This window comes from Balaenoptera physalus (assembly GCF_965194825.1).
Source record: "Balaenoptera physalus genome assembly, chromosome: 1".
Taxonomy (NCBI): domain Eukaryota; kingdom Metazoa; phylum Chordata; class Mammalia; order Artiodactyla; family Balaenopteridae; genus Balaenoptera; species Balaenoptera physalus.
The window spans coordinates 152,444,135-152,462,721 of record NC_138882.1 but is presented as its reverse complement, the minus strand read 5'-3'; the positions used below and the strand labels follow the sequence as shown (position 1 = coordinate 152,462,721).

The following is an 18,587-nucleotide window of genomic DNA, read 5'->3' as shown; positions in this document are numbered from 1 at the left end:
GAGCTCATCAATGAATTTGGTAAAGTTGCAGGATACAAAATTAATACACAGAAATCTCTTGCATTTCTATACACTAACAACAAAAGATCAGAAAGAGAAATTAAATAAACAATCCCACTTACCATCGCATCAAAAAGAATAAAATACCTAGGGATAAACCTACCTATAGAGACAAAAGACCTGTCCTATGAAAACTATAAGACGCTGATGAAAGAAATTGAAGATGACACAAACAGATGGAGAGATATATCATGTTCTTAAATTGGAATAATCAATATTGTCAAAATGACTATACTACCCAAGGCAATCTGCAGATTCAATGCGATCCCTATCAAATTACCAATGGCATTTTTCACAGAACTAGAACAAAAAAATCTTAAACTTGCATGGAGACACAAAAGAACCTAATGACCAAAGCAATCTTGAGAAAGAAAAATGGAGCTGGAGCAATCAGGATCCCTGACTTTGGACTATACTACAAAGCTACAGTCATCAAAAGAGTACGGTACTGGAACAAAAACAGAAATTTGGATCCATGAAACAGGACAGAAAGCCCAGAAATAAACCCACACACCTATGGTCAATTAATCGATTACAAAGGAGGCAACACTATACGATGGAGGAAAGACAGTCTCTTCAATAAATGGTGCTGGGAAAACTGGACAGCTACATGTAAAAAAATGAGATTTGAACATTCCTTAATACCATATACAAAAATAAACTCAAAATGGATTAAAGATCTAAATGTAAGACCAGATACTACAAAACTCTTAGAGGAAAACATAGGCAGAACACTCTTTGACATAAATCACAGAAATACCTTTCCCAAGCCATCTCCTAGAGTAATGGAAATAAAAAAATAAATAAACAAATGGGACCTAATGAAACTCAAAAGCTTTTGCACAGCAAAGGAAACCATAAACAAAATGAAAAGACAACCCACAGAATGGGCGAAAATATTTGCAAATGATGTGACTGACAAGTGATTAATCTCTAAAATTTACAAACAGCTCATGCTGCTCAATATCAAAAAAACAAACAACCAAGGGGCTTCCCTGGTGGCGCAGTGGTTAAGAATCCGCCTGCCAATGCAGGGGACACAGGTTCGAGCCCTGGTCTGCAAAGATCCCACATGCCATGGAGCAACTAAGCCTGTGCGCCGCAACTACTAAGCCTGAGCTCTAGAGCCCATGAGCCACAACAACTGAAGCCCATACACTTAGAGCCTGTGCTCCGTGACAAGAGAAGCCACCACAGTGAGAAGCCCATGCACCGCCACAAACAGTAGCTCCCGCTCACCGCAACTAGAGAAAGCCCATGTGCAGCACGAAGACCCAATGCAGCCAAAAAAAAAAAAAAAAACAATCAAAAGATGGGCAGAAAACCTTAATAGACATTTCTTCAAGGAAGACATACAGATGGCCAAGAGGCACATGAAAAGATGCTCAACACTGCTAATTATTAGAGAAATGCAAATCAAAACTACAACGAGGTATCACCTCACACCAGTCAGAACGGCTATCATCAAAAAACCCACAAACAATAAATGCTGCAGAAGGTGTAGAGAAAAGGGAACCCTCTTACATTGTTGGTGGGAATGTAAATTGCTACAGCCAGTATGAAGAACAGAATGGAGGTTACTTAAGAAACTAAAAATAGAGCTACCATATCATCCAGCAATCCCAATCCTGGGCATATATCCAGAGAAAAACATAATTTGAAAAGATACATGCACCCCAATGTTCACTGCAGCACTATTTACAATAGCCCAGACACGGAAGCAACCTAAATGTCCATCAACAGATGAATGGATAAAGAAGATGTGGTACATATATATAATGGAATGTTACTCAGCCATTAAAAAGAACAAAATAATGCCATCTGCAGCAACATGGATGGACCTTGAGATTATCATACTAAGTGAAGTAAGTCAGACAGAGGAAGACAAACATCATATGATATTGCTTATATGCAGATTCTTTAAAAAATGATACAAATGAACTTATTTACAAAACAGAAATAGACTCATAGACTTAGAGAACTTATGGTTACCCGGGAGGAAGGGTCGGTGGGAAGGACAGATTGGGCGTTTGGGATTGACATGTACACTTTGCTATATTTAAAATAGATAACCAACTGTATGTATCTGTACAAGGACCTACTACTGGATAGCACGGGAACGTTGCTCAGTATTCTGTAAAAACCTAAATGGGAGAAGAATTTGAAAAAGAATAGATACACGTATATGTATAACTGAATCACTTTGCTGTACACCTGAAACAGAACACTGTTAATCAACTATGCTCCAAAATGAAATAAAATTTTAAAAAAAGAAGAGATATCTGAAGATGTAAGCAGATTTATAGATCTGGTAGCAGAAAGTTGAAGGAGTATCTATCTATCTAATACCATCTTTGTCTCAAAGGGAAAACATGTAGCGTGAGAAAGGCAGAGAAGAAAGATGGGACAAAGCGAAACGGGTACTGAATTTTGAGTAAAATAAATAAAATCTGAAATAGTTCTTATTGAACGCGAGACACAGGTAACTAAAGAAATGTAGTAAGAATGTCAGGTAGTAGTGAAAGTCCAGTTGAGGCTGATGAACATTAATTTATAGTTGTGCTATATAAATAAAACTGCCTAGCTTTAAGATTTTTTTCCATCAGTGCTTAGCCCAAGCATAGAGAGACGGTGGATGGCTGAGTTCATGTTAAGGTTGAACACATAATGGTGCAAAAGGACAATGGTACAAAGGAATATAAGGTATATGCTGGAGGTACCAGGGAATCTGTTTAAATGGGGGGAAAAAATGAAGACAGTAGATAGCTGATAGATTGGGAAAAAATGTGTCAATATGTCGGAGGACCTAGTGAGTAGAAGAATAGTTGAAGTGGGAATGTTCGTGTGAGCAAGAAAGGTGAAAGAACAGAAAATATACTTGTCTTCATCTTCATTAGAATCTAAGGGGATGAAACACATCTACTTTGTATGCTGTTATAATCCCAGTACACAGCAGAGAAATAGGTACATGGTAGGAATTCAGTAAATATGTGTTGAAAGAATAAACTTTACTATGGAAAATATAAGCATGAAAGACTATGTAACAAGGTTATTTTTCTACTGTATCAGTTATAACACTGATATCAACCTAAATGTCCATCAAAGGAGAATAGTTAAACTAGTATATCCAAGCTATAAAATACCACATATTCACTTTATAACAGAATAAAGCAGATTAAAAGATGATTGGCAGATCCACAGGCCCTTTGTGATAGGCTCCAAACTGATGTTTGGTTCTTACACCAAATCACATTCAAGACCAAAGACTTTGATATCTATGAGGACTACTTATAACATACTGAATAATTAAGAGTTACTAAAATTTTGTATTCACAGACTAAATTGGCACATTTCCAATTTACTGAGGACTCTACATTAGTATTTTACTCAAAAGTCTGACTGCCCGAAACTGCTAGGTTCCTACCAAACATATGCACATACACACACGAATAGAATTCCCACTGTTTTCAGGTAAAATGCTTTATCAGTGCATCACCAGATTTGTTGTGATCTGACTGTGCTTTTCATTTACTGCTATTTTAATTAATATGTTAGTAAAATTATCATTGTATTTTCCTTTTGTTAGACATTTTGTTCCTGCAAGAATTTTGTGTTGTTTCAAATTTCCTGTTATTTTATTTCCATTATAATTATTATCACCCCCATCCCCTATTAGGCAGGACTATCAAAAATGTTCCACGGGGAAAAAGCTCTAGACTTTTTCTGCTTTTCTTACCCCACACCCCAAGAAACAGTGATGAAACTGGACTGAACAAGATCAAGGATATTCATTATGCAAAAATAGAGACCTGGTTTCTCTTTTGAGATTTCTTCTAGTTTCTTTCACTGTGAAACTATGACATCCTCCCATTAGAAAGCAACCCAAAACCAGAGTAAGACCAAGAGGAATGGCGGACACTACACCACCCAGTTCAGGCAAAAAGAATCCTCTTAGTTCCATGCTATCTAATTCAGCTTACCAAGGGCTACACCAAGATTAAAGCAGAAGCCTCAGCAAATAATAAAGTATTACTTCAGTGTTGACCTCTCTGTTTATATTTTCATCAAGATTTCCAGAGACAGAAGAGAGGCAGTAGGCAGAACCTCAAATTCAAAATTAAAGGATCTTGAGTCTTGACTATCCACCCTCATTTGTTCAACAAATGCTTATTTGATGCATCCTATGTGCCAGAAATTATGACAGGCACTGGAAATACGATGGTGAACCTTACAGACATGGATGGACCCTGTCCTCATGGAGCTATATAGTCTAGTGGGGGATACAGAATTTAACAAATAGATTAAATAAATAAACAAAATTTAGCAAATATATATCTCACTATAGACTATGATAAGTGCAATAAGAACAAATAGACCCGGCACAGCCAAATAAATAAATAAATAAATATTTTTTAAAAAGAAAGAAAAAATGGAGTTCTCTTTCCCTATTCCTAACACCAACTTGGAACAGGATTAGGTTTCCTGTATTACAAAAAAAAAAAAATTCTATAAGGAAAAAGAAAAGATTCAGAATTCAAATTATGTAAACTTACAGCTTCTCTGCCAATGAGTGGATAAAAGGGGGTACCAAAAAGTTTCCTTCCATTGATAAATGCTTTCATGATGAAATTGGTCACTATTGAAGAAAGAAGAAAAACAATAAAGATGCAGACCTTAATGTGTAAGAGCTTTAAAAGTAGGGGATTTCTATATTTAAAACTTACTTTTTCTAGAAACTCCAGCACCAAGGTTATGATTCAAATCAAAAGGGTCTAGAAAAGAAATATTTTATTTTTTATTTAAGAATTATGCTCATTGTAACATAAATATAGTTAGTAGCCATAACTAGAGTTTAACACTACGTAACTCAGACCATCAAAGTCAGAAAATTATTCTTTTATAATTATAGATTAAAGGATGGAAACTGATAAAAACCAAGAGGAAGAATCTTCCAAATTCTAATGTGTTTCAGTTTTCCCCTCAGTTTCACTGGCCAAATAAAACTGGCTTTTTGTTCTGTTTTGCTCTGTTTCGTGTTGTTCCTGAATTAATATCAGCTGAATGATTACCTTCAATCGCAATGCATTTGGACGTCCACTGCTTCTCAAAAGTTGTCAACAGCTTTTTCTGCCGAATGCTAATTACATATTCTTTGAAATCAAATTCTTCAGTATAGAAGCGAAGCAGTCCCAACCAAAGCTCTCCTAATGTTTCTGTGTTCTTTCCAAGTGAAGGTAAACGTTTTTTCTACAGGTGAGAAAAAAGAGAGAGACATGTCTATACTTATCCAAAATATGGACCCCCAAGTCCAAGTAAAATTATTAAATTAAATTATGCAAATCCTAACATGCATCAATGAGCATTCCATAACATAAAAACTATGAAAAAATTACCAGTTCTTCTGTTTTATCAAAGAAAAAAGCATTCCATCCATCAACCATTCTCTGTGGAATCTGTTTTCCATCAAAGATCTGCATTAAAAAATCAATTTTACTATTAGATTTCAAGCCATCCAACCCAAAAGCCTAAATACCCTCATATCATTTTAGAATTTACCTATAATAGACATAGTGAAACACTTATTCCAAAAGGAACATGTCAAGATGGTATAATCTGATGTCAAGTTATTAATGAATAAAATGTATCTGAAAGACCAAAGCTGGGAAAGGATATCTTAAGAACCTCAGACTCTCCAAATGATACATTTAATATTATCTATTTGGCTATCAAAACACATCCAGCCCAAGTTTAATGAAGTAAAACTAAAGAAAAAGCAGATGAAAATAGCATTTTCATCAAAGAATCACAGATGCAGAAATACATAAGAGATAATACTTATTGATTGTATGCCTTAAAGGAAATCGAAGAAGCTATTTGTTGTGGGGAAGGGCTCTAGTACCTTTAATCAGTTATCTGTATCACATGAGGTTGAAAAGGGCCTGGACATTGATTTTTTAAAACAGAAAATTAGGCAGCTTTCCTTGACATTTTGATAAAGATCGTGAAATCTTCATGATTAATTATGAACAGTAATTCACTGTCCTAAGGAAAGGGGGGAAGGTAATGCTACTTTACTAGAAGAATTCCACAAGATGACTGTACAGGCACAACTGACCTCTACAAGCAATTGTGAGACTTATTTTCTATAGGAGTTTTAAGAAAGAGATGCAATAAAGTAAAAAGTTGGAATAAGTTCAGAGTCAGCAGACCTCATTTCTAGTCTTAGTCCTGCCAAGTAGTGATTCTGGACAAGACAATTATCCTTCCAAATCAGTTTTCCCAATGAAAATAAGAGATTAGCTTAATTAGGTCAGTTTTCTTCCAATTTTATTTTTCTTTTAAGCTGTAGAACCCCTTCCTAAAATGGAACCTTCCTGTAAGTTCAACATGTAAAACAGATAAAAACAGAGGTACTCTGATAAAAGCCTGAGTGGAGAAAACTATACCTTATCTTTTCCTTCCTCCACTCCTCACACATACACTATTGAGCTCCTAGAGCTTACCAAAACATACTTTAAAACCACTAGATAAGGTGGTCCCCATGGCTCCTTCATAGATTAAGATGCTATTATACAAGCTGCCTCTTTAGACCTTGGTTACTTTAACAGAATTCTTACTTTTGAGAAACAACCAACATCCAAATCCAATTACGTTGGCTAATAACACAGTAAACTGGACCTGTGGGCTTTGGAGGGCATTTAATCACTGATTTGCAACCTGTTTTAATGAACTCTCTTGTTTCATAGTGCCTAACTCTCCACTCTGTTTCAGCCCTTAGAAGTACTAATACTATCCTCTCTTTCTTTTGCAAACACACAACACATTTACCTTCTCTTTCTGTTTCTCTCTTTTCTTTCTCTCAACAGCAATCATCCTCTACTCAAGCACTCAAGCCTTCTCTCTAAAACCTCACCAAACAAGTTTGCACAAGGAGTGACCCTGTACATTTCCATATTTCTTATTTTATTATGGTATTTTATATATAAAATAAGTCATATATATATCTACTGCTATATTTAAATTGTAATTTTTTTAGTTGTGGTAAAACACACATAATGAAATTTACCATCTTAAGTCATTTTAGAGTACAGTTCAGTGGCATTAAGTGCATTCACATTGTTGTGCTACCATCACCACCATCCATCCACAGAATTCTTCTCATCTTATACAAATGAAACTCTGAACCTATTAAACAATAATTTCCCACTCCTCTCTCCCGCCAGCCCCTGGCAACCACCATTCTACTTTCTGTCTCTATGAATCTGACTACCCTAGGTACCTCCTATAAATGGAATCATATAGTATTTGTCCTTTTGTGACTGGTTTATTTCACTTAGCATAATGTCCTCAAGGTTCATCCATTCAGTTGCAATTTTTAAGCTGATATAAGCTAAGAAAACATAGTTCATAATATCAAGTGACACTAACACTCCCTAATCCTCTCTTAGTATTAATTTTTATGTGAAAATTTACTTTTACTTATGATGATTGCTGGAATACAGCAAAATCATTCTTAGGAAAGCTCCTTTTGACCTAAAGAACTCTGTATTGTTGATCATGAAAAACACTCTTAGCAGAGCCTCACTTATTACACCCAGTCACTTAAAGTTTAGGTTCAATTACAAAAGGAGTCAAAGATCATCAGCTTCATTAAACATATCCTTACCCTTAAAAGTTGATCGATGCCAATGATCAATACTTAAATGATGCCAGAGCAATGGACAAGGGGTCCCATATGACAAGCAAAAAAGGCCAGAAGCAAAAATCCATATATCATCAGTTCATATGTATCACAAAGCCCCCCACAATCAGAGCTCATTATGATGGAAAACATCCCATGGACTGTCTCTCATTTCATCAATCACTGTCTGTTAAGCAGATAATGGAACAGTTCTTGAAGTTGGCTACAGCAATCCTACCTACATTTTTCCAATAATAATGTTAATAAAGCTGCTAATGATAATAAAAATAATAAAAGTAATAATAAGAGCAACCACCATTTATAAACTCCTACTTTAGCATCTACTACATTCAAAGGCATTTGATGTCTCTGTTCCTTATATCAACACTGAAATAATACTGCTATTATTACATTTTTGCTGATGAAAAAATTCAGACTAGTGGCAGTCAGGCAGCTTGTTGAAGGCCACATGTCAAAATTAGGATTCAGACCAGTTATCTCTGGCTCCAAAATCATGCTCTGACCGCTGTTTCCATTATATCATGCTGCCTCAATGGTTCCTCATCCATGGGTAACATAATGAGAGAACAGAGACAAACCACAATGAAAACAAAATTTGTGTTCCATTTGGGTTAATCACAGTATTCTATCAAAGTCACAGCAAATTATAGCAAATGGCTGCTATAATATTACTGGGGCAATTATGCATAAGATCCCCAAATTTAAAGCCTTAACAACACTTAGACTAATACAGAGAATAATCTTGGCCTTGGCAGGCCTAATTAATTCATGCAAAGTTTTAAATATCCTATAGTGAACAACCTTGTTAAAAAACAAACATCACTCAACATAGATTCAAGCAACTTAAATTTTTCTGTTAGGAAAGGACGTTTAAATTTTTTATTTCTCTCCCACTATTTGTTTAAAAGAGGGAAAGAAATGCTGTTAAAACCACATGGCATTCATTAGAACTTTTAAAAACTTACTAAGGCCATCTGACAAGCACACATGGCTTGCTATTTTGTGATACTCTTCTTTGCCATGACTATCAAAGTTTATGTGAAATCAGAATGTGATTTTCCAAACAATTCTGATGCTTCTCACCTACCTCAAAATAACCACCTACCTAAGAAATTAGAACCTGATCCACCCCAATGCTTGCAAATCCACTTTGTGCCAAGAATGAGGAGGAACAGATGGATGATTAAGAACTCCTTTGTATCTATTTTAGAGAGTATAAATTGACTACAAAAAGAGACTCTATGAGTCACCAAATCCGAGTAAATATGAGTATAATCTGTTTCTTTTGATGTACATTCTTATGCTTAATGCAATTAACATGACCTTACAGAGATAAGGAAGAATTTCCTTGTGTTTCTTTCTCAACCAAAATTCACAAAGTTGACCAAAGTATATACAGGAATAAATCAAACTTCATTGCCAAGCAGGAGGAGGGAGAATACTCTGAAAAGAAGAAACTTATGTATTTGCAACTGAGAGACTATAATATATAAGTTCATGAATGGCTACAAATTTCATAATCATTGGCAGCATTCTAAGACTGTGAAATATAAAAATGTTGCAAAAGATATTCAATAGTTCTATTCATGTAGTAGTCTTTTGGTAGTCTATATTCTCCCATAATAAGCTTTTCAAAAAGGTTCATTATTTGATTAAACCATTAATGAAAGAAGAAAACTTAGGATATCCATGATGGAAAAATCTTTCATGATCTCATGAACTGAGCAAGATCTACTATATTTAGAGTGTATACACCTACATAGAAACGCCTTTATAGTTTTCTTAAACATTTACCTCTTGTAGAACTGGGATAACAGGTGGTTTTCTCTGCTGCAGAAAGTACAGCACCATAAGGATATAAGCATATGAAGATAAACTTCCCCTGGAAGCATCTCCAATGTCACATCGCTAAAAAAAATAATGATTGAAAATAAAACTTCAGAATCTTATTCCATGCAGAAGTATTGACTACCTTAAGACACCATTTTTTAAACCCATCAAACCGTCAAATACCCAAAAGTTCAATAACAAGCTGTTATAGAGGGTATGGGTAAACAGGTACTCATACATTAAAGAGTATACAGTAGCATAAATTTCATGAAGAATAATTTGGCAATATAAAAATTATAAAAGCACATTTCCCTTAATGTATCAACTCTATTCTAAGAATTTATCCTGTAAATATGCCAAGAAACATGTGAAATGACTAAATAAAATTTCTATTGTAACACTATTTTAATAGTAAAATATGAGAAGGAACTTAAAGCTCATCAGTAAAGTACAGGTTTAAAAAACTGATGACTATCCACACAATGGAATAGTATGTAGCCATTAAAAAAAAAAGGAAACTCTTAGTATACTAATAGGAAATAATCTCCAATATTTATTGCTCAGTTAAAAAAGCAAAGTACAAAACAGTGTTTTCAGTGTGTTTATACCTATAATAAAAAGAGGCAGGAAATTTATGCATTTGCTTGCACTGGAATAACATATTTCTGGAAGGATACAGAGGAACGTTTAACACTGTTTGCCTCTAAGAGGCAAAGGTTGGCTAGGAGACAGATGTGGAAGGAAGATTTTCTGCCATAAATCCCATTAGACCTTTTAATTTTTGAAACACATGAATACGTTGGCTATTCAAAAAAATTTTTTTTAATTAAAAAAAAAACCCTGAAAGAATCCTCAGAGACTTCCCTTGAGTAAAGCTTTAGCTGATATTATATAAAGGGAGAGGAATAATTTTTCTGACATGAATCACTTGATTTCATTACCCAAACTCAATGAGAGTAAGGAACTGTCATGTTGGAGTTATTCTGTGAGGTGAATGTAGAAGACTAGCTGTATCAAATGATTTGTAGTATGTGGCTGGATGCCTTCCTTTTCTAAGATGATTCTGTCCATAAAGACATGTATAGGAATATCTAAACAAATATGTCTCCCTTTTGGAAGAGTCGGCTTTATGAAATGAAAATGTAACCAAGTCACTCCCCTACTAAAACCCTTCCACCAATACATTCACAAAATTAACTATTTACTGAGCACCTACCATAAGGCAGGCACTACACTGAAATAAAGATACAGAGGCCTCAAACCTCATGGAGTTTACTCACTTAGCAAAACAACCAAGAAAACAGAATTCAGTATTTTAAGTGTTATAATAGGGGAAACATTAGGTTTTATTGGTATTGCTTTGTTTTCTTGGCCAGAAAAATTTACCACTAAACCCAAACACCAGATTTCCTAACCCAGAGCTTTTTAACTAGGATGGTATGCCAACTCCCATGCCTAGGGTTGGAAATCATTACTGCACTGAGAATTTATACTATGAGAAATTTACTAGAGTGTTATCTATGAGAGGAGAGCAAACACAGAAAAAAACTAAGAATCACCCTACTCTGAAAGGTGTAACTTTAAACCATTTAATATTGACAGTTTCTTCTTAAAAGCTCAGGTAAACAAAACTGAGAAAACATTTGTCACAAGTCTGACATCAGCATGTTTTACTTTAATATCATGAGTATTATAACAAAGCAGATCATTAACTTTTTCATAAATACCTTAGCAAACACTTTCATAGTATATCCCAAGTACTGCACTCTAGGATCAATAGCTGCATACGTAGCTAGCATTCTTGTGTTATGCTGAGCCTGAAAAATAAATTACATATTTGAAAGCATTTCAAATTTATTAAAATTAAACTTACAGATCAGCTAAAAAGATAAACTCCACATAGAATATATATAAATGTTAAACTTAAAATACCTGTAAATGAGTCAAGCAAAAATTAACCGTCAATCTGAAGGAAATGTTAAGATGACTGATAAAATTTTTTTTTCCCTATACTAACCACATTCGTAAGTTTTAAACATAAAGGTACAGTCAGTGATCTGTAAACTTTTAAAATGACAACGGTAAACATACCTGGGTCTTTACAGACAGTGAAACTTACCAACGTATTATATAAACTGATATCGCCTTCTAAACCACTTCGTCTGTGTTCAAATTTTACTATAGGCACTTTGGCAGTAGTTATAGGCAAAATGTTTCTTAAACCTGATTTAAAAAAAAAAAAAACTTCACTAGGTTAAATAATTTTCATAAAACTAAAAAAAAGTTTGTTGTTTTAAAGTTCATACCTGGATGTCTCTTAAGAATTTTCGCCAAATTTTCAATTATTTCCTTACAATTTAATTTCTAAAAAACAAAAGAAATAAATAATAAATTAAAGTTTGTCTGACTCAACTTGGTCTTGTGCAAATTCTATTTTAATCTAGACATTTAATATTAGCACTTAAAATCTCTAGCCAGAAGGTCTATGTAACCTTGCTAGTCAAAGAACATGGTCCATAGACCTGCAGTATCACCAACACCTGGAAACTTGATAGAAATGCAGAATCTCAGTCTCCACTCCGGTCTACTGAATCATAAACTGCACAGTAACAACATTCCCAGGTAATTCACATCCACATTAAAGTTTGAGAAGCACAAAAACAGGAGAATAATGTTTTCAAATACATGGATAAACAACTAGAGATGGGTTTGGTGAAGGGAAAACAGTATAGTGATTAAGAACATAGGCTGTGAATTTAGACAAACCTGGATTCAAATCTTGAACTAAGTACTGACTAGCTGTGTGACTCTGACCAGATCCTTAACCCCTCTGAGCCTCATACTACTTATAAAATCAAGATAATCATCAACTCCTACTCTTTTATAAAGGAGCTGGAAGGATTACATGAGACACCTATGTAAAGCATTCAGCAGCATACTTCATACAAAGTAGCACTTTAAGTCTGTCAGCTATTTATTATCATATGTTGATGAGGAAAAGAAGAAAAATCCTACTATTACCAGCACCTATTTCTTCAAAAAAAACCTCTTACCTCTGCAAATTTAAATGTGTTGGTTATTTAAAAACTAGGCAGCAAAGTTGATATGGTAACGATAACCCTAATATAAGGAACAAGGAAGATAATGGCATAAATTAACTGGATTAAGCTCAATGCCCACATCTACTACTAAAATCACTTTTGCATATCCCCAACATGCTCTTTTTAGCTACAAGAGAGCAGTAGTCATTGCAGCTTAACCTGGGGATTCAAAGGGAATCTTTAGAATTAACATAATAAAGGAGGTTGTTTTTCTCTTTATTATACAAAGATACAATTTATGCTAAATTAAAAGTTTCCATTATGGCTCATCTGGAAGAAAATAATTTACTCATTTTCATTGTTTCAACTTCCCAGAGTGAATGGCACAGGTAATATATAGTATACAAACCCTTGGTGATGAGACGTCTGATTATTAAATTTTACAAAGAAGGGATCTAAAACCCTAACCTCCTTCCTGGGTAAAAACCACTTCCTATTCCCTCAATTCCTGCCCTCCAGAATGGAAAGGGGAAGCCTCTTTCCAAGGAGATGGCATTGAGTAGAAGTAGGTTAAGGAGAACTAAAAAATTTGTAACTTTTCATTTCCTTTATAGAACAAAAAGATATTAATTAACACCAGAAGCAATTTCTTGGAACCAGAAATAAGCATCTACCAGGTATCACTGCCATCTTTTCTTTGGTTCTAACAATTTAAAAAACACCTTTTGAAAAAACTATTTCAGAAATGCACAGGTACACTATTCTGCTGAATTCTTTTATATTACAACAGAGGCTATACTGACACCACTAAAGATGCCAGAAGCTTGGCCTCACCCCAATCTTGCAAGCAGTCCCTGATTTTGAAACATAAATACCAACAGCTATGCTGTTAAAGAAACGAGCAACTACTGAGATACCCTCCTTTTCTAGTTGCTGCTAGGAAGGCCTGGGACACTTCTTCCCTGTCCATTCAGTCCCTTTCTTTACTGGAGCTCGGACAATCTCATTCCCACTGTTGAGGTGTGGTACACAAAAAAGGAAAACATAAGTAAGTACCCACTCTCACTGCTGAGACTGCGCTGGGGGAAGGTTTGCTCCTGGCATCTCACGGTGGAACTCAGAAAGCTTTCAATTTCAGAAAGTAGGGGTTAGGTTCTACAGTACTATTAGTACTATATTTCAACTACATTATGGGTTAATTAAATTACAGAGAAGCAGTGGGATACAATGGAAAGAGCATGAACTCTGGAGTCAGACAGACCTGGGTACGAATCCCGGCTCCAACATTTACTAGCTGTGTGAACTTGAGCAAGTCAGTTTATCTCTCAAAGCCTCAGTTTCCTCATCTGTAAAATGGGGGAAATTATCTACCTCGAAGGTGGTTGTAAGAGTGAAATGAGATAATGTATGTAAAAGTGTATACTGGGGGCTCAAATGCTAGTTCCCCTCCCCACACAAAATGAGTTTCTAAAAGCTAGCCTAGAACACATAATTTATAACAATGCTTCTACGGAAAAAAATGTGTTTTGAGTACCCCCAAATTATAATCAACTTGTAGAACGCAATCCATTTATAAATTAAATGTCCACCTTTATTTTCTATCTTTAGTGATACAGAGACATCACCTAATGTAAGAGATACGAAAAGACAGAGTAAGTGAGATAAATGTTCACTACCAAACTGAAGCAACAGTTTTTCATTGGCTCTAATGAAAAAAATTCCAACTCTATGGTATATTTTTTCCACAAATTCATTAAAAAGCACTTGTAACTATCTGTGACATGGTTTTTGCATTATAAAATCACTGAAACAGTAAATTTACTTACTTAAATACTTGAATGTCTTCTAAAATGATAATGCTAATGCTTTTACATTTCAAACACTGCTACTGCTAATATATTTATACAAAGAATGACACCTTACATTTTTATCAATTCTACATACAAAATTTAAAAAAGACTCATCACTAGAAGAAAATAAACTTCCACATCACTTTCCAAACACTCTTACCTCTGCATTTTCATGGCCTTCAAGGGTCATACAAATATCCAGATCACTATCACGAAATCCAAATCCATTCTTAGAAGAGCCAAATAAGCACAATCTTGCCTTTTCTAAGCAAAGGAAAACAAAAGTCAAAAGTTTTATAATTATCAGGAAAGAGGAGTCTTCTATTAACTACTAATGGCCTACCACAGGATAATCTTATCCAATTCCACGGCTTAAATTATCTACCATTAGCAGATACACTGAGAAATTCCAAAACACTCACCTAAAGCCCAGGTCTTCTCCCCAAAATCTCACACCCATGTATCTAACTGCTTTTCCCATTTTTCCACAGACATCATAAATTCAACAAGTCAAAACTAAACTAGCAACTTCACCTCAAACTTAACTATTATTCAGAAATATACATGTGGTTCTTAACACCTCTCAACTTTCACATCCAAACACTTACCAAGTCCTTCACCTTCTTCCAACTTAACGACCTCATAAATTCATCTACTTTTATTCATTCTCAACATCAATACCAACAGTTAAGATCAATATTTAGAGATTTATCTCTTGGAAATAAACTAGTTTCTTCAGGGCACAATTCAAATAGTTTTACAAATATCATCTTCGTATATAGAATTAATTCTCCTCTAAAGTGAGGGATTAATCCATTTGATATAAATTATATACACAATTATTATATATATAGTTATATATATAATAATATTTATATATATATAATTAGGGTTATTCCTTCATACTTATTAGTGTCACTCAATAAGCTGTGGCTTAACAAGATTGGATTATTCTCCCTATTAATTCTTGTAGCCTACATATTTAGATAACAAATTCTGTATTTTCAAACTTAATCCTCCTATTCAGTTCTGATGCCCTACTTGAAATCAATGACAACCGAGAGATATAAAAGAAGCTACATTCATCAGCAAATAAAAAGTGCATGGGTTTAATATAACAAGAACTTAGATTTGGTCAATACTTTATACACTAGCAAATATAATTAAAAATAGAATCCTGTACCACAAAACAGATCATATTTTAAAGGTGTAAGTTCATTCTGATCATAAATGAACTCTTTATCCTTTTCTAAAATATTTGGCCACAGAACTCTTGATTCTTTACCCCATGCCCAAAACCTGCCCCCTTCTGCTATTTTTTTGCCATCTCAATTAAACAGCACCACCCAACTAGTGAAGGAAAAATCCTGAAACCATCCTTGACTCCTTTCTTTTTGTCACATCTAACATGTAATGCATCAGCAAATCCTGTTGACTCTACATTCAAAATATATCCTCAATCTGACCACTTCTCACCTACTCTTGCAAATCACTATTATGTCTCATCTGAACTTATGCAACAGCTTCTTAAATGTTCTGCTTGCTTCTATTCTTATGGACCTGTACTCATTCTCTCAGATCATGTCACTTATGTGTTAAAACCCTCCAGAAGCCTTCTCATTAGACATTCAAAATAAAATTCAAAGTCCTTCTACCAACACCTATAAGACTCTAATGATCCAAACTCTAGGTTAACTCTCTGATCCCACCTTTCTATTACAGTCTACCTCACACACTCCACTCAAGCCACACTAACTTTCAAGCATGTCAAACATAATTGAGTCATGGGGTACTGTACTTGCTGCTCCTTCTCTCTCGAATGTTCTCTCCTTGAATATTCATAATAATTTGCTCCTTTATATTATTCACGGCTCTGCTCAAATGTCACCTTACCAGAGAGAACTACCATAACACCTCATCACTATCGTTCTAACTCCTGTACTTTAACAGTGTTTATTATTTCCTGATATATTATTTACTTGTCAGTTGACTATCTGTCACCCCTCTTAATATAAGCTTCATGAGAGCCGGTTTCACCTCTTTTATTAGCACTGTATCCCCAGCACCTACAATAGTACCTAACATATAACATGCAATAAACACTTTTTAAACAAATGAATGAAACTCAGACCAGGTAACTATAATAACAAAAGCAATCAATTTTGACATACAACATACCATCATATTCTTTTTGAATAAACTTTTCCAAGCCAATTAAAATTTGCTCCCTGTTGTGTTGTTCAGAAAAAGGTGGTGACAATTCATCTAAGTTAAAAAAAGAGAAGGAAAAAGAAAAGTAAGGAGAATGAAATCTGAAAATGTCTTCAATTTTTTACCCTAAAAACTTTACTTTTCTTCATTATTTGTTGACTCTCTGACATTAAAATCATAAATGTTACTGGGGAAGGAAGGAGCAGAGAAAGAACAGAAAAATAACTTTACAGATCTATGTATATTTCACATGATCATTTTCCCTGTGAAACAGCTACAAGATATACTTTCTTCTACAAATTACTTAATTTTTTTTTTTCAGACAATCCACTCTCTGCCATATACATGCTGGTTTTTCCCCTCCTGTTAAGACTACTGTCATACTGTTACACTAGGTACCCAACTCAATCAAATCTAACAGTTCCCTCAAATGCCTGGTCAAGATTCATACCTTCCCTATAAGCTTCTTTGTCCAATCACAGCCTTTAATGACCTCTCCTTAATTGAATTTCCTTAGTTCTTCAAACCACCTGCCAGTGTTTATACTGTCCTTTCAGTTTTCTAGTTATTTCATTTATAGTCATCTTATTTTTCCAAATAAGACCATACACTACTTAAGAATAGTCTTTTTTTTTTCTATCTCCTCCTCCAGACTCATACCCAAGAGTTAATATGGTAAGGAATTAAATTAATATTCAGCTTTTGAAACACAAATGCATCATTAGTGGTTGCAAGCTGAATAGCTGAAATACAGGTGATTTTTTTTTGGATTGGAGAAACTATTCTGTGTGATACTCTAATGGTAATATATGACATGATGCACTTGTAAACACCAACAGAACTCTGCAGTATGAAGAGTCAACTTTATGATATGAAAATTTTTAAAAATCATCTAGGAGGTCAGGGAATCTCAGGATGGAATGCAGTCTATAACAAAGAATCCAGCTACATTATAAATGTATAAGAAAACTTCACTCAAGGGAGTGGGGGTGGGGGGAAAGGTGCTAATCTAACTTTGAAAATAAGTGGAGTCTGTAAGACTAAGGGTTAAAGGAACTGCACATAAGCACTGTACTCTAATTGATAAAGTTGCTTCCCATCAGGGTATAGGATAACAGTTCTGATAATGCTATACATGTGTACTTAAATGGAACAATTAAATAAATGCGTGGCACATGGTGGGAGCCAGGTTTCTCACTGTTGGAGTTGCACATTTACAGATAATCAGAAAGAGGAGGCTAGAAAGAGCCATGAGGTAATGTATTAGACTTGGACACATCAGTACAAAGACATGCTTAGCTTAATAAAGGTAAGATGGTCACATGGAAATATTTATAGGTACGTGTATATACATGGATTAGTATACACACATAAATTTTCTTGCTCAGAGAGGACCTAGAAACAACTATACCCAGTAACATCCAAGCACTCTAAACACATCTTGGTTTCTAACACCATTCTCCAATAAAGGAATCAGGGCTCTTTGGGAAAATGTCTAATTCTAGGACTGAGACAGAAATTTTCATGATGATCCTGGAGTATCTTGCAGGGCCAGAAAGTAAGAAAGTGCTAAAATACAAAGGAACAAACTAACAACAACAACAAAAAGAAACCAAAAAACTCCACACACTGATGGGAATATATTAAAAGGTCACAGGAACCAAATGAAAGCACTCCCAACAGCCAAATTTGGAACAATTTGGGCAACAAAAATAGTACTATCGGATTTTAACCCAAAGTATAATACATCTATGAGTCCATATTGAGATAAATATATGACTCAATAAATAAAAACAAATGTAGTGAATTATATCTTAATAAAGCTGCTAAAGAAGAATGTGCCATGGTCCAGCCATTCAACTCCTAGGTATTTACCCAAGAGAAATCAAAACA

At 34.6% G+C, this 18,587-nt stretch overlaps 1 protein-coding gene across 7 annotated transcripts in view; it reads right to left on the bottom strand.

Moving 5' to 3' along the window:
• Window positions 1-18,587, bottom strand: part of TUT4 (terminal uridylyl transferase 4) — a 151,917-nt gene that overhangs the window by 20,061 nt on the left and 113,269 nt on the right. For all 7 annotated transcript variants that reach the window (XM_082428786.1, XM_082428789.1, XM_082428787.1 and 4 more), the window contains exons 15-24: window positions 16,662-16,748; window positions 14,644-14,747; window positions 11,899-11,956; window positions 11,712-11,815; window positions 11,320-11,409; window positions 9,557-9,670; window positions 5,454-5,531; window positions 5,130-5,307; window positions 4,785-4,832; window positions 4,614-4,696 (exon numbers count right to left, since the gene is read on the bottom strand). In XM_082428786.1, coding sequence (XP_082284912.1) covers window positions 4,614-4,696; window positions 4,785-4,832; window positions 5,130-5,307; window positions 5,454-5,531; window positions 9,557-9,670; window positions 11,320-11,409; window positions 11,712-11,815; window positions 11,899-11,956; window positions 14,644-14,747; window positions 16,662-16,748 — 944 coding nt within the window. The remainder of the gene's footprint in view (window positions 1-4,613; window positions 4,697-4,784; window positions 4,833-5,129; window positions 5,308-5,453; window positions 5,532-9,556; window positions 9,671-11,319; window positions 11,410-11,711; window positions 11,816-11,898; window positions 11,957-14,643; window positions 14,748-16,661; window positions 16,749-18,587) is intronic.